The 21,299-nt window shown below is 49.3% G+C and overlaps 1 protein-coding gene across 1 annotated transcript; it reads left to right on the top strand.

Annotated features, from left to right (window-relative positions):
- Window positions 1–10,461: 10,461 nt before the first annotated feature.
- On the top strand, window positions 10,462–20,917 carry ZFP64 (ZFP64 zinc finger protein). The gene is made up of 6 exons (XM_056507251.1): window positions 10,462–10,616; window positions 11,438–11,677; window positions 13,338–13,499; window positions 13,852–13,914; window positions 15,168–15,419; window positions 19,570–20,917. Exons 1-6 carry the CDS (start codon window positions 10,565–10,567, stop codon window positions 20,823–20,825), a joined length of 2,025 nt encoding a protein of 674 aa, XP_056363226.1. The 5' UTR covers window positions 10,462–10,564; the 3' UTR covers window positions 20,826–20,917.
- The last annotated feature ends 382 nt before the right edge of the window (window positions 20,918–21,299 follow it).

Below are 21,299 nucleotides of genomic sequence, written 5' to 3'. Positions count from 1 at the left end.
TTCTGCTCCCAGACCTGCCACTGACTCATCCCTGCCCTCGATTCTTGGTGTGACCCTGATTTTCCAATCTGGGAGCCAAATCCCTGAGCTGGATTCTGGGCAAGCTGAGGGGTGAGCCAGCACCTTCCTAAACACAAATCTGGCTGAGTTTTGCTGTTCTTTTCAACGTTTTCTTGCAGGGATTTTTGAGACAACTCTTTTCAAGTTACTTTTTTGTCACCACGGCAGGGAAAGAGGAAGCAGAGATTGACAATGTGCAGACGAGGCAAAATCTGCATGATGTGATTTAATGTGAGTTGATAGGTGTCACTGATCTCTATTATAAATAGACTGTGTGAATTCCATATGATGTATTATTTATCTATTGTAGATGCCTTTTTGTTTCATTAATAAACCTGGAAATCAGACATACACATTTCCAATGATGAGATTTTGGCAATACAAGGCATTGTGACATTTGTCTGCAATTGCTCAATTATTTTGATGATTTTCTTCTTCTTTCTCTATAAATGATTAATGCTTGAGATGTTTGTTCAAGATTCTCCTGATTTTAGCTCATTTGTCCAGCTGAGTTCTTTTTTCCTCCTCTAATTAGGGAAGATTATTGCAGTGTAAGGACTTCCAGTGTGACCTGAATTCCAGTCCCAGGGAGATGCTGCTCTGGAACACAAAACAGGGTCCCCTGGCTGAGGTCTGGGGGTCTGGGACATCCAGAAAATCTCACATTAACAATGAGGTTCCCATTTAAATCTGCCTCAGAGCAGAAACTCCTCTGCTTTATTCTGCCTACACTTGGAAACATTTCCATTTCTGTGCTTGAGAAAGTTCAGCAAACACTTTGCTCTTTACTCAGCTAGGAAAGGACTTGAATTTTTCCCATTTCTGCAGAGAACAATGAGCAGCAGCTGGTGCCTTTCAGAAGAAGCACAGAGATATCTTTGAAGACACCACAGGGCAGAGAATTGTGAGGAAAGGTAAAGCTGGGGGTTGTTCCAGGAGTCAAATCTGGGGGTGCCTGGTTTGGGTGAGGCAGGGGGTCCCTGAAGGAGGGAGCTGGGCTGTGAGTTCAGGCTCCATGTGCCTGCAGGAGCAGGAGGAGCTCAACTCCCACGGGGAACCGAGTGCCTTGCTCCAACACCTCCCTCAGCAATCTAAAATTTCTCTGCCTTCTGCACTGGATCTCCTCATTCTCCTCTTCTGTGCCGTTTGAGTGCTGTTTGTAGCCATTTCAATTACGTGATTTCCTTATCTGTGTACCACGGAGAATACTCTACAAGGCTTTATAAACAGCTCCTCAGTTTATCTGCCTGTCATTTGCTTTTCATTATGCCAGATAACAATCTTCCTCCTATCTCCTAGGAAGATAGAATGTGATTGTTTGGAAATGGGGAGGGGGAGAAAAGTCTGCTCTGCATTATCCCCAGCCCTGCAGCATTTGTAACGTCACGAGTGGCAGCACAATCTCCAACATTTCTCCTTGCTGGGGTCCAGGAAGAATTATCTCCGTAGTTTTCTGTGCTTGCTGCTATCTCCTCTTTTTCCCCATTTTAGACACAGAGAGGTTCTTATCTGGAGCGTGGTTCTGCAGCTACAATTTGCCTAAATTCAGTGTGATGGCTGCAAACCCTTTGGTGGAGCTCATGCACTGAGGGGAAGGGTGAGAGGCAATTGTCAGCAGCTCGTGGATTAAATATGGACAGATATTATTCATGTCATTTGACAGCTCCTGACTTTCAGCTGTATAATGGCAGAGCAACAGCCGGAATTCCAGCAGCCCGGCTTCTGTCTTACTTCAAGATAAGCTTATCAGCCGTAGCCTGAATCCATCCAGCCCCTCAGCAGATCAGAACTCGCGGCAGGCTGAGCTGCTGCTCTGATTCCTGCTCTGCCATCCCCACGGGCTGGGCTAGTGCCACCTCGCAGCTGCCTGCAGGGTTCAGCAGACAGGCTGTGCCCTGGGTGCTCCGGGTGCCACCTGACCAGAAAGGGAAGGAGGTGACACCAGGTGATGCTCAGCCCTGTTCCCTTCACCAGCTCCTTCATCTCCTTAAGGAGAAACCCCCCGTGCTGTTTATCCCAGAGATGCAGAGGGATCTCTGAGCAGTACAGGAACCACAGCTGTCCCTGCATCCAGCAGTGCTTTGGGGTTTAGGACTGACCAAGTGTCTGCCACGTTCCCTTGTGTGCCCTCCAGATCACAGCACTTCCCAAACTTGGGGAATTTGGTGTCAGGGCAGAACCGTGGGTTCTGACAACTCCTGGCAGGTGAATGCTCAATTTTAAAAAATTATATTAAAAAAAAAAAAGGAACAGCAAAGTTGTGAAAGGAAATCCAGCCAGTTTGATCACACAGGATTTGATCAGCCAGAGTTTGATCTCACAGGAGCTGGAAACTCCTCCAGGCTGGGATTATCATTCTGGTCCTGCCTGTGCAATGAAGAGCATAAAGCACATCAAATGTACAAATGTTGGCACTGCCGTGGCCACAGGCCAGTGTCCTGTCCTGTCCCCTCACTGCTGTGCCCAGTGTCCCCCTGCAGCTGGCAAATCAGGGACACAACGAAAGTCAATCACTCCAGACTTCTCCAGAATATTTTCAAATCATTTGTGTTTATTAAATCACTGCTGATTTGTTTTTTCTGCTCTGAATGTGGTCACTTTTTGAGGAGCAGGAAACAAAAGTGATCATTACAGAAAAAATGGAAGATATGGAAGTTTTGCAGTTTCTTCTTAGTGGGAAACTCTTTGCTGCTTGACATTTCCCTGGAATGGGTTGGTAGAAATATGAGTTCGTGTTTCAGAATTAAATGCACGCCTCAACATCTCGGTTTATGCACTCATAATTATATTTACAATTAGAAACAATGGAATCGGGAATAGAACTTTTGTTTGTTGGCTGAGTGCACAAAATGAGTTGTGGAGAAAATGTCATTTTAAGCCGCGCTTTCTTCCCCACAATTTAGGAGCATTTAAGCTCCATCTCCGACACACATTAGGAAATTAGGGGCTAATTAAGTCCATATGGGGCTGAAAGACCGCTGGGTCCCTCCCGAAATTCCCTTTTGCACAGCAAACCCCAAACGCTGGCACACGGCAGGACACAAACCCACCGCACGAGGGTTCCCTGGAAATATTTAAATTCCTTTCGAGCAGAAAAGCCGAGCTCCAAATGGAAATGCAGATGGGGTAATTGAGAATCGCCTGCCCTGCCAGGCGGGGTTAATGGGCAGTGCCCTGCAGAAATCCTACAAATGTCAGAGCGCACGGAACGAGGCGCTGATCCAGGTCCTCGTGGTGTTAAGTGGAGGCTGCAGGGCAGCTCTGAACCCAAACGCATAATTTGTAGACACAGGATGTCATTTACCATTGCTTACCTCTCATTAAAACTAATCAGAGCGGCTTTCTGGCAAAAATTGATTTTTAATTGGAAAAGTTACATCTGTGAACCTGTTTTCTTTTCCCCCTGAAAAGCTGGGAACTGATGGACAATGTCCTTGCTTGCTGAGAGCTTCAAGAGCTCTGAATCTGAATTTTTTTTTTCCTATAGATTTTGGCCAAAAATTAGCATGAAAAATATTTGTTTGTATGCTTAGCAGGATGATTTTAGTCAAAAAAGTTATTTTCCATTAAAAAAAAAAAAAAAAATTGGGAGATGTTTTCACTTGCCAGCTTGGGAAGCACATGGATGCTGGGATGCAAACAGGACCTTCCACAATTCTCAGGTTCTTTTCACCAGCAATGTCACTTTTAATTAAAACCTTTTTGTTTTACCTGCACACAGAACAGCTGCAGCACCCACAGCATGGACAAGGCATGGAAAAGGAGAGTGAGGGAAGCTCACACAAAGCTGGTCTGTGCCACAAACCCAGAAATGCTGCTCAGCTCTCCCTGGGTGGCACACTCAGTGCCCTGGGCTGGTGGCCAGCTGGGGATCAGGCACAGGATGGTCCAGGAGGGCTTTTCCAGCCCTGATGATTCTGTCACACAGCTGCAGAGCTCAAGTTCTTTCCAAATTTCCACCTGAAAGCAGAATGAAGCAGTGGCACTACAGGCTCCTCCACAAAGAGATGTGAATTCCCACTAAATCCTCCAGGTTTTTAATTTAAGGTCCTGAACCCTCTGCACTGCAGCACTCAGTGTGATCCTGTGAGAGCAGTTTTGGGGTGACTCTCACAGGATATTTTAATTCTCCCTGTTTTATCCATCCCAGCTGAGCCAGGTGAGAATTCCCTTGGAAGCAGGAGGGTTCTGCCATGGCCCAGCTCTGGGTGTTCCCAGCCCTTCCACCCAAACCCAGGCAGGATCCCCACAAAATTCCATGAAGGAACACAAAATTCCGTGGAGCAGGGAGTGTTTCCAGGGCTGGGGGAGGTGGGAATGTCCCCATGGCAGCAGGGACAAGGACCTGGAATGGCAGCTGGGTCACAGGAGCACTGCCAGCTCCCCTCTGCTCCCTTCCCAAAATTCAGGGAATCATTCACCTCTAAGGACAGCCAGGATGTAAATTAAATAACAACACTCAGGTTATTTTAAACTGAACAACTGCTAAGCCTGGTGTGCAATGAGGGTTTATTTCTTTGTTTTGCTAAGATATTTTTTCCCTTTGTTCTCCCAGAAATATCCTTGCAAGATGTTCCTCTCGTTTTCCCCAGGATTTTCAGGAGATCCAGGGAACAGGACTCTTATTACCTGAAGTCACCTTTCTGTCACAAGATCCAGGTAGCAGCCAGGCAGGAGACACAAAACCTCTGGAATTTAAACTTTGGTGTTTTGCTCAACACAGCCGAGCAAGAAATTATGCTGGCACCGAAGTTCTCAGAGCTAGGCTGTGCTATTTAAAACAGAATTTCATCCTAATGGAGCCTAAAATAAAACAACGTGTGGAAGGAGATTTCAGAGTATCCTCAGTTGGATCAGGGGTTCGGGAGAAGGAGGAAAAAACTCCAAATCCAACCAAAGAGCACCCTCTCCTGGACGGAGCTCCGGGAGGAGCCTCCAGCATCACCGCGCTGCTCCTCGGGGAGAGGAACGAGCCGAGGATAACGCTCCATCCCATCTGCCACGGGCAGCACGGAAATATCCACCCCTTTGTATTCTTCCCTCTGTTTGTATTAAATCATGAAAAAATGACCAGAAGCAGGGGCTCAGCTCGCTGTGAAAGGAGATGCGAGTTCTGAAAGGGTCATTTTCAGAAGGTTTTATGGTTACTGGAAGAGCTTTCAGGTGGGTCACGCAGCAAATCGGGGTTAATCATTTTCTGTATCCAACAGATGCTTCATCTGGATCTATTTCCAAGATGATCATAAAAAGGTATTTTTTTCCCACTATAGAAAAATAGCTTGTGGAGAGACATTTTATTTTGTAGTGCTTTAAGAGAAAATACCTTTTATGTATTTGATATTCTGCTTTTTTCAGGAAGATGCTCTTCTATTTCTGCCTCTTGACTGAATAGGTTTGATGGTGAAGTTTTCAATTTCAACATTTAAAAGCTGCTCTCCATGAATACTCTGCCACATTCTCTGAAATTCACAGATGAATGAATTTTTACAGGATTCCTGGAAAGCAAACACATCTGACCACAGGGAATATTAGCCTGATAAAGATTTAATTGTAAAATGACAACGAGCAGCAGTTGAAGTTCAGATAGTATTTCCCTGGCTGTCATTTCTGTGTGCAGACATTATTCTAATAGCAAACCCTCTCATCTTTGTTACCCTTTTCATGATCTTTTCAGTGCCTGAAAAAGTCAAGTACCAATATCTTGTGGCACGAACACAAAGCTTTTTTTCAGAAAGATTATATTTTCATCTATTTTTTTCTGCAGTGGATGACACAGAGTTCATGAATAGCAGCACTGAGTTGTGATACCAAACCAAAATCCTATTATTATTATTATTATTATTATTATTATTATTACTATTACTATTACTATTACTATTACTATTACTTCACATCAGGGCTGACCAAGATAAATAGCTGCTAACTAAGGACCAGTAAATTGGATTTTTTTAGCTAAAATATCCCAGGATGCTCTCCACAACTGAAGTGAAGTGTTCACATAGCTCAAATTAATTTCTGATGAAGAGCATGTGCAATCACACTGTGCCATATCTGAATAAATTAAAATCTGCACACAAAAGAAAGAGTTCCCTACACTTGGTTTATCATTCTAACAATATCAAATATCATTGACAGCCGCATAAATAGATATCCTGCTCACCTGGATAATCCATAAACTCAGAACAGGACTTTCCTTCCTGCAGCTCCAGGGGTATTTACTAACTGCTGGATAATTATGGGGCACAAAAGGAATTGTTTTTATTACCAGCAGCTCGTTTAGCTGAGGGAGCTGTGTCAGTTAAGCTGGAGAGGGCTGCTCTGACAGCCAAGAAATGAGAAATCCTCCTGGCACTGGCCATGGGACAGCCCCTGGCTCTGACCCCAAAAAGGAATTTTGTGGCACTGCTTGTCCTGGAATCCTGCAGCCTTCTGCAAGCACAGCCCCTGGGGGGGATGGCAAGATTTATAGAGCAAAACTGAAGCAGAAGATTATTTTCTGTAAGCTTGGGAGTGCATGGATTAATAAATCCTGTTTGTCCCAGCTCTTAGGAATTCCATTCTGTCTAAATTTCAGTTTTGTTTTCTCCTTTCTCCCCCCTCAGCAGGGCTGAACCTGGGAACAGCATCACTCAAAGGCTCGTTAGTTTGATGAAGTGGCAAAAGTGACTCCAGCTCCCGTGGGTACTCCCAGCCCTGAAACATTTACACATCCCAAGGGAATTCTGAAAAACACCACCAAGTCTTTAGGTACTGAATCACAGGCAACTATTTTGAATCTTTAATTTTTTTTTCTATATTCTTTTCTATGAGGATGTCAGAACTGAAATATGGGATATGCTTTTCCCACTTGGTTCCTATTACTTGTAAAGCATTCAAAAGCTTCCAGAATAAAATTACCTCTATGCCCTGCCAGGGAGCAGGCAGAGCTCCACAGAGTATCAAGGGAGTCCCTCTGCTGGTGTTGCTTTCCATTTTTAACCCAAATATAATCATAAAAATGACTAAATGTGAGACTGGAGCTGCACAGCCTTGGATTCAGCATTTATTTGTTATCATGTTCGTCCCAGTGGAGTTTTACTGTGTTTTTATATTTATACAAAAAGTGCTGAATAGATTCCATAAATTAAGGATTTCATTTTCAGGTGTGACATATTCATCATCTCCACCACCACCATCATCATCATCATGTGAGTTTGTTTTAAAACTTTGCTCATATGAGGGCAGCCAATTTGCGTTTAGGAAAAAAAAAAACTGAGAGAGAAATGTGAAGAGATAAGAGGTGCAGGAAGCTGAATTCAAGCCTGAAATGACATCCCTTACTTTTCTACCCCAACTGCACATTTTCCACGGGGGAAAGGCACTGAGGAACATTTAACCCCATAAATGCCTGAGATTTCCCCTGGGTGGATTCAGGTCTGTGACCTGACAGTGAAGAATTAAACAACTCAACACAAAAATACATTTCTGTTTTATTCCACTGTTTGTTTGCGGTTTAATCACAGTTGTCAATGTGCTATTGCAGTGAATAACATTTTAATATCGAGTTATTCTACAGTTCCTACAGCAGAAAGGAATATCTTAGGAATATCTGATTGTTTTGGCTTTATTTATTGTACAGGAAAGAAATGACATTGAAAATATTGTATAAACAGAAAATATACTGAGCAGCAAAATCCCTACCCTGCATTATGAATTGAAATGACATTATTTTAAAACATTTGAAAAAAAATCATAATTATATGTTCTCAACAGAGACAAATTACCTATTATTTTAACATAATTAATTTGAGCTCAGAGCATTTATGTTGCTGTGTGTGTCATTATCCATCAAAATGCTAAAAATTGGGGGTTGAATCTTTAAGTTTTTTTCTCCAAATCTGTCATTTGTTTGTCTCCACCTTCAATACCTGAAAGTTTGAATCACAGTTGACATTTCAGTTTGTTGTCTGTTCCCTAGGCCACATTTCCAAGCTCACTTGTGATGATCTTGCACCAGAGCCTTCAAGAGAGAGCACTCCCTCAGTGACCTCAGGCTTGGAACCAAGTTTCTGTTTTCTCTATGATACTAATGGGTTTGAGGGGATCTTTTTGTATTTTATTAGTATACCCTGATCATTTATTCATTTATACTGCTGATTAATGTGTTTTTCTCTTTCTCTTTTAAATGCACCCTGCTCCCCCTGCTGTGAAAGGCGAAGGGAACGATGAGAGGTGTGGGATTTCAAGGGTCAGGGTTTGTTTTCCAGCACCTGGAGAGGTCTGGGCTGGGTTTTCTCTGAGCTCTGTGTGGTCTGGGGTGACAGGAGATGGATGCAAGCTCTGCATGAAGGCACAAGTCCACCCATTTCTTGTCCTGTCTCCAGGAGAGCACTGATGCCACAGCTGTCCAAACTGAGCCAGGGAACGCCTGTCTCTGATGAGCACTGACATTTTTATGCCTCTGATTTTTTTTCCCTTGTCTCCCATGATTGACATTTGTCTGTTCTGGGCTCTGTTTGCTTGCACTGCACTTGTGGGGAGCCCGGAGCAGGGCAGTACTGTCATGTCAGCCGGGTTAAGGGTGAGGAACATTACACATGCACACTGATTTATGCCTCAGAGGCTGCAAATCGTGTCAAGTGTGATCTCAGCACAGCCCTGCTCCATGACTCAAGCACTCACTGCAGTGTTACACTCAGACATCAATCCTCAGCCAGGCAAGGGAGAACTCCTCCAGAGCATCCATAAAGTCCTGGGCTGGGAGAGTTATTAGCTATTCATGAGATAATAATGGTGTTTGCAACGCTCATGCCAAAGCCAGAATCCCACAACCACTGAGGCTGGAAAAGGTCTCCAAGCTGTGACTGGTCCCCACCTTGTGCCCAGCCCAGGGCACTGAGTGCCACCTGCAGCCCCTCCTGGGACACCTCCAAACCTTCCTGGGCAGCCCCTGCCAAAGCCTGGCCACCCTTTCCATGGGGAAATTCCTCCTGATGCCCATCTGAGCCTCTGTGGCACATCTTTTTATCCTTTTCCAGCTGAGAAGTTCCAGGGGTGGGAAGCACAGCACCAGAGCAGCTCAGGGAACTGAGCAGTGCAGTTTGCTGCTGACCGAGCACTTTCTGCAGGACAGCAGGGAGGAACGATGGGAGGGGTGGAGGGAATTCCTCTCTGCAATGCCACAGCTCGTCTGCATCTTCTGTGTGTTAATTTAACACATCCCGTTAGTAGTGTCCGATTAATAACACAGCAAATAACGCACCAGACACACCAGGGGGTGAAGGCTGGGGCAGGGCAGGGCAGGGCTTGGGGTTCAGGTTAGAGGGGTGGGCACGGCTCAGGATTCAGGCTGAGCTGAGGGGTTTAGGAACGGCTCAGGGGTTCAGCCTGGGCTCTGAGGCTCAGCCTGTGCTCAGGGTTCCGGCTAGGATCAGGGGTTCAGTCTGGGCTCTGAGATTCAGGCTCGGCTCAGGGGTTAAGCCTGGGCTCTGAGGTTCAGCCTGGGCTCTGGGGTTCAGCCTGGGCTCTGGGGTTCAGCCTGGGCTCTGGGGTTCAGCCTGGGCTCTGGGGTTCAGGCTCTGCTCTGAGGTTCAGGCTCGGCTCTGAGGTTCAGCCTGGGCTCTGAGGCTCAGCCTGGGCTCAGGGTTCCAGCTAGGATCAGGGGTTCAGCCCGGGCTCTGAGGTTCAGGCTCGGCTCTGAGGTTCAGCCTGGGCTCTGAGGTTCAGCCTGGGCTCTGAGGTTCAGCCTGGGCTCTGGGGTTCAGCCTGGGCTCTGAGGTTCAGCCTGGGCTCAGGGTTCCAGCTAGGATCAGGGGTTCAGCCCGGGCTCTGAGGTTCAGGCTTGGCTCTGAGGTTCAGCCCGGGCTCTGAGGTTCAGGCTCGGCTCTGAGGTTCAGCCTGGGCTCTGGGGTTCAGCCTGGGCTCTGAGGTTCAGCCTGGGCTCTGAGGTTCAGGCTCGGCTCTGAGGTTCAGGCTGGGCTCTAGGGTTCAGCCTGGGCTCTGGGGTTCAGCCTGGGCTCTGAGGTTCAGGCTCGGCTCTGAGGTTCAGCCCGGGCTCTGGGGTTCAGCCTGGGCTCTGAGGTTCAGCCTGGGCTCTGAGGTTCAGGCTCGGCTCTGAGGTTCAGGCTCGGCTCTGAGGTTCAGGCTGGGCTCTAGGGTTCAGCCTGGGCTCTGGGGTTCAGCCTGGGCTCTGGGGTTCAGGCTCGGCTCTGGGGTTCAGGCTCGGCTCTGAGGTTCAGCCCGGGCTCAGGGGTTCAGCCCGGGCTCAGGGGTTCAGCCCGGGGCCAGGCACGGCTCTGGAGTTCAGCTCAGGCTTTAGCGCCGCCGCTCCGCCGCCTCAGGCCCTGCCTGCCCGGGCCGCTCACGGCCGGCACCGCCGCAGCCTCACAGCCTCACTGAGCATGCTCGGTTCCTGCACATCCGCCGGCGCCCAGCGGCCGAGCAGCGCGGAGCGGGGCCGGGGCCGGGCTGGTGCCGGTACCGCGGCTCGGCCCGCGCAGGAGGCGGCGGCGGCGGCGGGGCCGCCATGAACCGCGGCGGGGCGGGGGCGGCGCCCGCCTTCCCCGGCCCCGTGCAGTGTAAGTGCTGCGCCATGCGCGCTCCGGGGCCCGCGCCGCGCCAGCGCCGGCCAGACGGGGCCTGCCCGGGCCCCGAAACCTGAGTAGCGCATGAAGCGGGCGGGAGCGGAGCCCGGGAACCTGGCTGGGGGGCGGGGGGGAACCCGGGAATCTGCGTGAGCGCCGCCGGCACCGGGCGGGCGGCGGGGCCGGAGGGGCAGCGGGGCCGGGACATGGTCCGAGCGAGCCCGGCGTGGGTCCCGGGCAGTGGTCCGTGGGTCCCGGGTGATGGTCCGAGCGAGCCCGGCATGGGTCCCGGGCAGTGGTCCGTGGGTCCCGGGCAGTGGTGCGTGGATCCCGGGCAGTGGTCCGTGGGTCCCGGGTGATGGTCCACGTGTGCCCGGCAGTGGTCCATGGATCCCGGGCAGTGGTCCGTGGATCCCGGTGGTGGTCCTTGGATCTGGGGTGATGGATGCTCCATGGGCACTGGGCGGTGCTCCATGGATGCTGGAGGATTGTCCATTATCCATGGGCACTGGTGGAGGTGTCTGTGTGTCCTGGGCAGTGACCTGTGGTCACTAGGCAGTGGTCCATCGATCCTGGGGTATTGTCCGTGCTCCGTGGTCACTGGGCAGTGCTGTCCGTGTGCCCTGGGGTATTGTCCATGCTCCATAATCACTGGGCAGTGCTGTCCCTGTGTCCCCAGAGGGCTCCATGCAGCCATGCCACAGCACTGGGCGAGTGCCCCCCAGGCACCCCGATCCCTGTGCACCCCTCAGCTGGGGTGTCCCGGTGCCACCCAGGGCGGTGCCACCCGAGCTGACGGTGCCGTGTCCCCGCAGTCCCCGGCAGCACCACGGTGCTGGTGGAGCTGACGCCCGACATCCACATCTGCGGCATCTGCAAGCAGCAGTTCAACAACCTGGACGCCTTCGTGGGGCACAAGCAGAGCGGCTGCCAGCTGGGCAGCGCCACGGCTGGAGCCACCAGCACCGTGCAGTTCGTGTCCGAGGAGACCCTGCCCAGCACACAGGCTCAGAGCAGCAGCAGGACCATCGCCTCTGAGACACAGACCATCACAGGTACAGAAACCATCACAGGTTCACAGACCATCACAGGTACAGAAACCATCACAGGTTCACAGACCATCACAGGTACAGAAACCATCACAGGTTCACAGACCATCACAGGGACACAGACCATCACAGGTACAGAAACCATCACAGGGACACAGACCATCACAGGTACTCAAACCATCACAGGGACACAGACCATCACAGGTATGCAAACCTGACAGGGACACAGACCATCACAGGGACACAGACCATCACAGGTATGCAAACCTGACAGGTACACAGACCACACAGGTACAGAAACCATCACAGGGACACAGACCATCACAGGTACAGAAACCTCACAGGGACACAGACCATCACAGGTACAGAAACCATCACAGGGACACAGAACCTCACAGGTACAGAAACCATCATGGGTACTCAGACCATCACAGGTACAGAAACCTCACAGGTGCACAAACCATCACAGATACCCAAACCTGACAGGTACCCAACCATCCCAGGCACTGCCATGTCACCTGCCAGGTGCCAGCCCTCTGTCCCTGTGTCCCCATGAGCCAGGTGAAAGAACAGTTTTCACCTCAGCTGTTGTGTAACCAAGGCAATGAAACAGTGCTGTGCTGCCTTCTTGGGTTTGTTACAGCAATAGTTGCTTATTTGCTAATTGAGATACAAGTTCTCTCAGAGAATTGCTCAAGTCTATTGTGTAGTGGAACTAGATCATGCAAATTAATTGAAATTGTCAGTACTTATAAAAAATACTGAAGTTACTATGCATTTTATTTTTTTAAGAGTGCTCTAGATGGAAAACAGACACAGAGTTGCTGCCAGACCTTTTTATGTGTGAGCACTGCATTCCCTAACATTGCTCCCACAACTAATGGGCAGGAAAAATATTACTCAAAATTTCTGCCTATGTGAAGACTTGAGTGAGGTCCCGATCCTGGAGACATTTAAATAAAATTAGGATTTTGTTCCATGTGTGAAGGTTTGCCCTTCTATATATAGTTTTGTTTTATTTTGGTGTGGGACCTTCCTAAACCTCAAATTATTTGACTCTAATTTGGATAGACAGATTAAGGCAGGGAATCTGGAAGAGCAGTGAAACAAACTGAATTCAGGGCCCACTTCCAGGAATTTTTGTATTATAATCCTTCAACTCAGTGTGGGTTTTGGGTGAGTCATTTTTCTGCTTCATATTTACTCATCTTTAAAATGAGGACAGTTCTATCCATTTGCCCTTTTGGGCTATAATGTTGTTTAATTGATTTAAAAGCTGCTACTTTGGCTGAGATATTTTAACCTGTTATTCTTGTGAGTAACAGCTAAAAACAGTAGAGTTGAAAGAAGCTGAGTTTTTTTAACAATTACAAAAATAATTTGTGTGATCCATTTTGACAACATTTGCCATATAAATAATGATTTTTTTTCTCATTTGGACTATAACACAGACAGAGTTGAAAAACAAATACATCTTTATTTGGTATTTGGAAGAGAAAAACCTTTTTCCATTCCTCCTCCCCCAGGTAAATAGGAGGAACAGGAATGTTGCTGGGGAGAAAAAAAAAAAACAGAATAGAGAATTAATGAAACTAGACAATAATTCGATTTTTTAAAATCTGATTAGAGAAGTTAATGCTCTCACATGATGTTTTTTTGTGTTCAGTTTCTGCCCCAGAGTTTGTGTTTGAGCATGGCTACCAAACCTACCTGCCCAGTGAGAGCACAGAGCCTCCAGCTGCTGCTGTTGTCTCTGCACCCCCAAAATCAAGGTCCAAGAAATCCTCCTCCTCTGTGCCACTGAAGAAACTCAGCTGCCTGTACCCAGGTGAGATAGAGATTTACCCTCTGCCTTTTCCTGTTAACATGAGAGCTGTCCTGTGGTGACATGGGAGAGTTGATACCTGCAGCACTTCTGCAGTGAGTTACCTCTAAGGGGAAGCATTAGAAAACTCAAGTTCACAGGAGCTGGTCACTGTTTTAAGTAGATAAAACTTAAAAACTCTTGTTTTGGGAGTAAACAAGGTGATTAATTCATTTTCTGTAAGCAGTGAATTTTAAAGAAAAAGCTGTTGAAAATAAACATGTCCAGAATAATATATAACATATAACAGGTAATATATTTTTATTATTTTGCTAGATTTTCCTGGAATTTAATGATCTTTATCTTCTGTTTTCAGGTTGCCAGTTCAAGACTTCCTATGGTATGAAGGATTTGGAACGTCATCGGCGAACACACACAGGTTTGTGTTCCTATATTTACTTCTGGGTTTTTCCTCCTTTCAGCTTTTTCACAAAAGCCATTTTGCTATGAAGTAATGTCTCTGTGAACAGGATGTGGACATGTCTGTGCTTTCTGGTATTGTCCTGCCTGTGCCTGTTGGGACATGCCCTGCCCTGCAGCACCAGGCCCAGCTGGGACACTGCAGCCCTGGGGGCTGATATGGGGCACAGTTGAATTTCTGAGTGCACACCATTTTATTTTGATCAGGGTGCAGTGTGGTGGGAGTGCACACACCTGCTTTGCTCTTTTTATTAAAGCAATTCCATGATTTTAGCTCCCAATTTCAGGGCTGCAAAGGGAGAAGGCTCCAAAGGTTCTGTAGCTCTTACTAACAAGTCCCTTTCCTGGGCAGCTGTTGTGTTTTATTTTATTTTTATTGTCAGGGTCAGGATTAAATGTGTGAGACAGTATTTTTTGTTTGGATTCAGATATTTATTAGTTTTATTTATATTACAGTTTCACAAACTATGAGTTTTATAGTACTTTAAGCTAACAAGTTAAAAATGGAGCCGTGTTTCTCTTTTTACAAGGCTTTTTAAGGATAAACTGTCTAATTGAGAAATGATCCTTAAATTATTTTTATTTTTAACTTAATAATTAGCCACCTGTGGCTCACAGTGTTGACTTTTTTTATCTAATTATAGAATACTGTTGCAGGTTTTGTTGCTGTAAGGGGTAACTGTAAGGGGTTTGTTGCACCGTGCAGTTCTATTCAACTATACACTCGTGATTGCAACTCTGTCACTCAAATTTGGAAATGTTCTCCAAGGCCTCAAATCAAAAGTTCCACTGGGGGTCAGTGTCAGAAAGTGCAGAAAGTTCAAAACTCCAGGGTTCTGGGTTCCAACAAAATACTGTTTGGGCTTATGAAGAAGAAGGTGAAAAAGAAAGACAAACTTCTGCCTTAAAACTTTTATCTTGTTACACACACACACATATGTATATATATGTATATATATACAGTTATATTTTCAAACTTTAAATTCTACATTTTTCACTGTGTGATATTTCACACTTTTCATTCAAACTACAATCCCAGTTTTATTATTTAATTTAATGATCTTAGGTCAAACGTAGCATTTCCTTGGTGGTGGGCGAGTGTTTATCAGCACAGAAAATCTGAAATCCTCAGTGCCCAGGGTTCCAAAAAGCAGCAATCAGTGTGTGCTCTGTGCTGTCCCACCACTGAGAGCGTGGCTGCTGCCGTTGCAGGGGACAAGCCCCACAAGTGCGAGGTGTGCAGCAAGTGCTTCAGCCGCAAGGACAAGCTGCAGATGCACATGCGCTCGCACACGGGCGTGAAGCCCTACAAGTGCCGGCACTGCGAGTACGCGGCGGCCGACAGCAGCAGCCTGAGCAAGCACCAGCGCATCCACTCCAACGAGCGCCCCTTCAAGTGCCAGATCTGCCCCTACGCCAGCCGCAACTCCAGCCAGCTCACCGTGCACCTGCGCTCACACACAGGTGAGGCACGTTCACATCCGCTGGGGGTGGGAGCTGGAAGGGCTGCAGGGTCACACAGGTTACTTGAGTGCCCCTTCAAGTGCCAGATCTGCCCCTATGCCAGCCGCAACTCCAGCCAGCTCACCGTGCACCTGCGCTCGACACAGGTGAGGCTGGGCTCACATTCGCTGGGGAGAGTCACAGGGTTTGAGTTCCCCTTAGAGTGCCAGGTCTGCAACTCCAGCCAGCTCACCGTGCACCTGCGCTCCCACACAGGTTAGGCATGTTCACATCCACTGGGGAGAGTCACAGGGTTTGAGTTCCCCTTAGAGTGCCAGGTCTTCCCCTAAGACAGATCTGCAGCTCCAGCCAGCTCACCGTGCACCTGCGCTCCCACACAGGTGAGGCTGGGCTCACATCCACTGGGGGTGGGAGCTGGAAGGGCTGCAGGGTCACACAGGTTATTTGAGTGCCCCTTCAAGTGCCAGGTCTGCCCCTAAGCCAGCTGACCGTGCACCTGCGCTCCCACACAGGTGAGGCTGGGCTCACATCCACTGGGGGTGGGAGCTGGAAGGGCTGCAGGGTCACACAGGTTATTTGAGTTCCCCTTCAAGTGCCAGGTCTGCCCCTACGCCAGCCGCAACTCCAGCCAGCTCACCGTGCACCTGCGCTCGCACACAGGTGAGGCTGGGCTCACATCCACTGGGGAGAGTCACAGGGTTTGAGTTCCCCTTAGAGTGCCAGGTCTGCAACTCCAGCCAGCTCACCGTGCACCTGCGCTCCCACACAGGTGGGGCTGGGCTCACATCCACTGGGGAGAGTCACAGGGTTTGAGTTCCCCTTACAGTGCCAGGTCTGCAACTCCAGCCAGCTCACCGTGCACCTGCGCTCCCACACAGGTGAGGCATGTTCACATCCACTGGGGAGAGTCACAGGGATGGTTTGAGTTCCCCTTAGAGTGCCAGGTCTTCCCCTAAGACAGATCTGCAGCTCCAGCCAGCTCACTGTGCACCTGCGCTCCCACACAGGTGGGGCTGGACTCACATCCACTGGGGGTGGGAGCTGGAAGTGCTGCAGGGTCACACAGGTTATTTGAGTTCCCCTTCAAGTGCCAGGTCTGCCCCTATGCCAGCTGCAACTCCAGCCAGCTCACCGTGCACCTGCGCTCGCACACAGGTGAGGCATGTTCACATCTGCTGGGGAGAGTCACAGGGTTTGAGTTCCCCTTAGAGTGCCAGGTCTGCCCCTATGCCAGCTCACCGTGCACCTGCGCTCACACACAGGTGGGGCTGGGCTCACATCCACTGGGGGTGGGAGCTGGAAGTGCTGCAGGGTCACACAGGTTGAGTTCCCCTTCAAGTGCCAGATCTGCCCCTATGCCAGCTCACTGTGTGCTCCCACACAGGTGAGGCATGTTCACATTCACTGGGGAGGAGAGTCACAGGGGTGGTTTTATATCATGGACAGGGATTATTTGGGTTCTTGAGTTCCCCTTAGAGTGCCAAGTCTTCCCCTAAGACAGATCTGCAACTCCAGCCAGCTCACCGTGCACCTGCGCTCGCACACAGGTGAGGCTGGGCTCACATCTGCTGGGGGTGGGAGCTGGAAGGGCTGGAGAGTCACACAGACGGTTTTAAGTCATGTCCAGATCCCCAAAAGGGATGATTTGAGTGCCCCTTAGAGTGCCAGATCTGCCCCTACACTGCAGCTGCAGCCAGCTCACCATGTACCTGCACTCACACACAGGTGGGGCTGGGCTCACATTCATGGTTCTAAGGGTTAGAGGGTCACAGAGATGGTTTTAAGTCATGTGTGGGTGTCCAGATCCCCAAAGGGACAATTTGAGTTCCCCTTCAAGTGCCAGATCTGCCCTTAAGCCAGCTGCAGCTCCAGCCAGCTCACTGTGTACCTGCACACAGGTGGGCTTGTGCTCACATCCATGGTTCTAGGAGTTAGAGGGTCACAGAGATGGATTTATGTCAGGTATTCGTGTTCAGATCCCCAAGAGGGATGATTTGAGCACCCATTCAAGTGCCAGATCTGCCCCTACACTGCAGCTGCAGCTCCAATCAGCTCACTATGCACCTGCACACAGGTGGGCTTGTGCTCACACCCATGGCTGTATAGGCTGGAGGGTCACAGAGATGATTTTAAATCATGGACAGGTTGCCCAGGAGGGATTATTTGGGTTCTTGAGTGTCCATTCAAGTGCCAGATCTGCCCCTACACCAGGTGCAGCTGCAGCCAGCTCACTGTGTACCAGCTCTCACACAGGTGGGGTTGTACTCACATCCACTGGGGATGAGAACTGGAAGCTCTGTAGGGTCACAGATAATTTTAAATCATGGACAGGTTGCCCAGAAGGGATTACTTGGGCTCTTGAGTGCCCCTTCTAGAGCCAGATCTGCCCCTGCCTGCAGCTGTGCTCTCACACACAGGTAGGGCTGTGCCCTTCTAACCTGGCAGCTGAGCCCTGAGTGAGCAGCTGGGAGCACTCATGGCTCTCTGGTATTTCCAGCAGAATTTGATTTCTGTGCCCTTCAATATTCCAGAAGGGATTTTAGGCTAACCTTTCTTTTTGGTATTTCAGTCTGTTGTATCTTAATCAATTGCATTATACTAAAACTCAAGCTTTAGTTTTGCTGTTTCTTCTATCTCTCCAAAATCAATCTTTTTCTTTTTTAAAGTACTTTTTTTTTTTTTTTTTAATTTGCTGAAAGGAGGCACAAGAATTTTGAAAGTAATCATTTTATCCTTGTTAGGTTGCAAAGCTGTCATGCACACACCCAATTTTCAGAAAATAAGACTGGTATGTAGGATGTATTGCTTACTGGAATTAAATTAGTAATCCTCTAGAAGGTGAGTGTAATCCCCATTGTTCAGAGTGAGATCATCCTCACAGAATTACTTGTTGGACTGGTCACTAAACAGCAGCTTCCTGTTCATTTGAGTAAAACTACTTTTAGGATTAATAATCTTATGGTCAGACACAAGTTTTTATCTAAATCCTGGCACTGCCAGTTAGGGATGGGCAGAAATGTAAGGAGATCTGTCTTTAAACAAACAACTAAAATTTGTTATATTCTTTTTCATATATTGTGCTACTCCATATATGAAAATTAAGTCATTGAAATATGAACTGTGCCTTCATCAGCAAAGCAGATAAAAATTCAGTAGCTGAGTGTGCAGCTGAGGCTGTAAAATAAACTAGATGAACAAACAGTGCATCTTCATTAATAAAGTCTGTTTAATACAGATAGCACACCATGTATCTCAATTATTAAACAGATACATGGATTAGCACAGTAGGCCACAACTTGATTTGAAAAATATGCAGCTAAACCTATGACATATGTAGCTGGATAAGCAAATTATGCAAAATTATACAGCTCTCACAAACTCTATAAAATATTAACTTCTAAGATAAATCAGCCATTTGCAGTTTGATTATTAAAGAGGATAAATGCTTGTTGAACTAAATACACTTTCTTTTTCCTCCTCTCACCAAGGGTGTCTTAGAACCTAATAACACAATTCTTCCACTTGATCAAAATAATGCCTACCTGAAGATTTCATGCTCAGGAATTTTAGAGAAATATTTAGATTTATCATTTATAATTGAACAATAAATAAATAAATAAAATAAAAATTAAAAATTCAATTTATAATTTTTATATTAACGATAGAAAAGGGAGTAGTTATTTAGTTTATTTATTTATTGTTCAATTTATAATTTTTAGATTAATGATAGAAAAGGGAGAAGTTATTTAGTTTATTTATTTATTTTTTAACTTATAATTTTTAGATTAATGATAGAAAAGAGAGTAGTTATTTTATTTATTTATTTATTGTTTCATTTATAATTTTTAGATTATTGATAGAAAATGGAGTAGTTACTTAGTTAGGTTGCTAAGTTTGCTTTGGGTTTGTGGGGGTTTTTTTATGATTTTAGAACAGACTGACTGGAATTGATTAGGGATTAGTAGAGCTTCACCTTAACGTGGCTGTGGATATTGTGACAGCAGCCTGAAAGATACAGAAAATGCAAAATAATTTATGTCTGGGTGTGTCAGAGCAGGGGATAATCCTGAGCCAGGAGTTTGGGAAGGCCCTGGGAGCCCAGCCAGGATCCTCAGCAGCAGGGCCCCGTAACCCTTGGCTCTCTCGGCAGGCGATGCCCCGTTCCAGTGCCAGCTGTGCCCCGCCAAGTTCAAGATCAACTCGGACCTGAAGCGGCACCTGCGGGTGCACTCGGGGGAGAAGCCCTACAAGTGCGAGTTCTGCGAGGTGCGCTGCGCCATGAAGGGCAACCTGAAATCGCACGTGCGGCTCAAGCACAGCGCCGACAGCAGCCTCAAGTGCCCCGAGTGCGACTTCCAGTGCGGCACCAAGAGCGGCCTGCGGCAGCACGTCCGCGGCCACCGGCCCGAGCAGCCCGTCAGGTGCCCCGAGTGCAGCTACTCGTGCTCCAGCAGGGCCGCCCTCAGGGTGCACGAGCGCGTCCACGGCCAGGAGAGACCCTTCAAGTGCCAGCTGTGCGCCTTCGACACCAAGCAGCGCAGCAACCTCACCACCCACGTGCGCAAGGCCCACGGGGACAAGGCCAAGGGCAAGAAGCCGGACAGGAAGGAAGGGGAGAAGCCCAAGCAGGGCGGCTCCAGGCAGGTGGCCAGGCTGGACGCCAAGAAGGCCTTCAAGTGCGACCTGTGCGAGGCGTCCTTCGTGCGGGAGGACTCCCTGCGCAGCCACAAGAAGCAGCACAGCCTGTACGGCGGCGCCAAGGGCGGCGAGCTGGCCGTGCTGCAGCTGCAGGTGGAGCCCGGCCGCCAGCCCGGCGCCGTCGGCCACCTGCAGGTGCCGCTCCAGGCCGCGCAGGTGTCCCCCTACAACGAGGGCCGAGTCAAGATCATCGTGGGCCACCAGGTGCCGCAGGCCGGCGGGCTGGTGCAGGCGGCCTCGGTGAACGTGGTGCCGCCCGCGCTGCTGGGCGCGGGGCAGGAGGAGGCGCTGGCCGGGGGCCGCCTGCAGCTGCTGGGCCAGGTCAGCGTGCTGGCCCCCGCCCCGGCCGCGGTGGCCGCGGGGGACGCGGGGCCGGGGGCCGAGGCGGCCGTGCTGCTGGGCAGCCCCGAGCAGGGCCTGCTGCCCGCGGCTGCCCCCGGCCACGAGCCCCCCGGCAGCCAGGCCTTCATCGCCAGCTCCGCCATCAGCTGCTCCGACCTGGAGGGGCTCAACGCCCTCATCCAGGAGGGAGCGGCCGAGGTGACCGTGGTCAGCGACGGGGGGCAGAGCATCACCGTGTCCACGGCTGCTCCGCCTCCGCCCATCTTCTCCTCCTCCCACACCGAGGGCCCCAAGCAGAGCTACTCCATCATCCAGAGCGGGGCTCACACGGCCCTGCTGTGTCCTGCAGACTCCATCCCCGATTAGCAGGGCTGCTCTGGGCCCTGCAGACTCCACCCCTGGTTAGCAGGGCTGCTCTAGACCCTGCTGTGTCCTGCAGACTCCATCCCTGGTTAGCAGGGCTGCTCTGGGCCCTGCTGTGTCCTGCAGACTCCATCCCTGATTAGCAGGGCTGCTCTGGGCCCTGCAGACTCCATCCCTGGTTAGCAGGGCTGTTCTGGGCCCTGCAGACTCCATCCCTGGTTAGCAGGGCTGCTCTGGGCCCTGCTGTGTCCTGCAGACTCCATCCCTGGTTAGCAGGGCTGCTCTGGGCCCTGCTGTGTCCTGCAGACTCCATCCCTGATTAGCAGGGCTGCTCTGGGCCCTGCAGACTCCATCCCTGGTTAGCAGGGCTGCTCTGGGCCCTGCTGTGTCCTGCTGGCTCCATCCTCCATTAACAGGGCTGCTCTGGGCCCTGCTCTCTCCCAGGGCAGTGCTGAGCCTGCCAGGAATGCACAGCAA

This window comes from Oenanthe melanoleuca, chromosome 20, assembly GCF_029582105.1.
Source record: "Oenanthe melanoleuca isolate GR-GAL-2019-014 chromosome 20, OMel1.0, whole genome shotgun sequence".
Classification (NCBI taxonomy): Eukaryota; Metazoa; Chordata; class Aves; order Passeriformes; family Muscicapidae; genus Oenanthe; species Oenanthe melanoleuca.
The sequence above is the reverse complement of the archived record's forward strand: the minus strand, read 5'-3'. Positions and strand labels throughout refer to the sequence as shown.

What these genes read in the sequence shown, in the direction of transcription:
- ZFP64 (XM_056507251.1), top strand. Translation starts at nt 10,565, where the DNA reads ATGAACCGCGGCGGGGCGGGGGCGGCGCCCGCCTTCCCCGGCCCCGTG. An exon ending in ACTCAGCTGCCTGTACCCAG is followed by an intron (nt 13,500 to 13,851) that starts GTGAGATAGAGA and finishes TTCTGTTTTCAG; the next exon opens with GTTGCCAGTTCAAGACTTCC. An exon ending in TCATCGGCGAACACACACAG is followed by an intron (nt 13,915 to 15,167) that starts GTTTGTGTTCCT and finishes CTGCCGTTGCAG; the next exon opens with GGGACAAGCCCCACAAGTGC.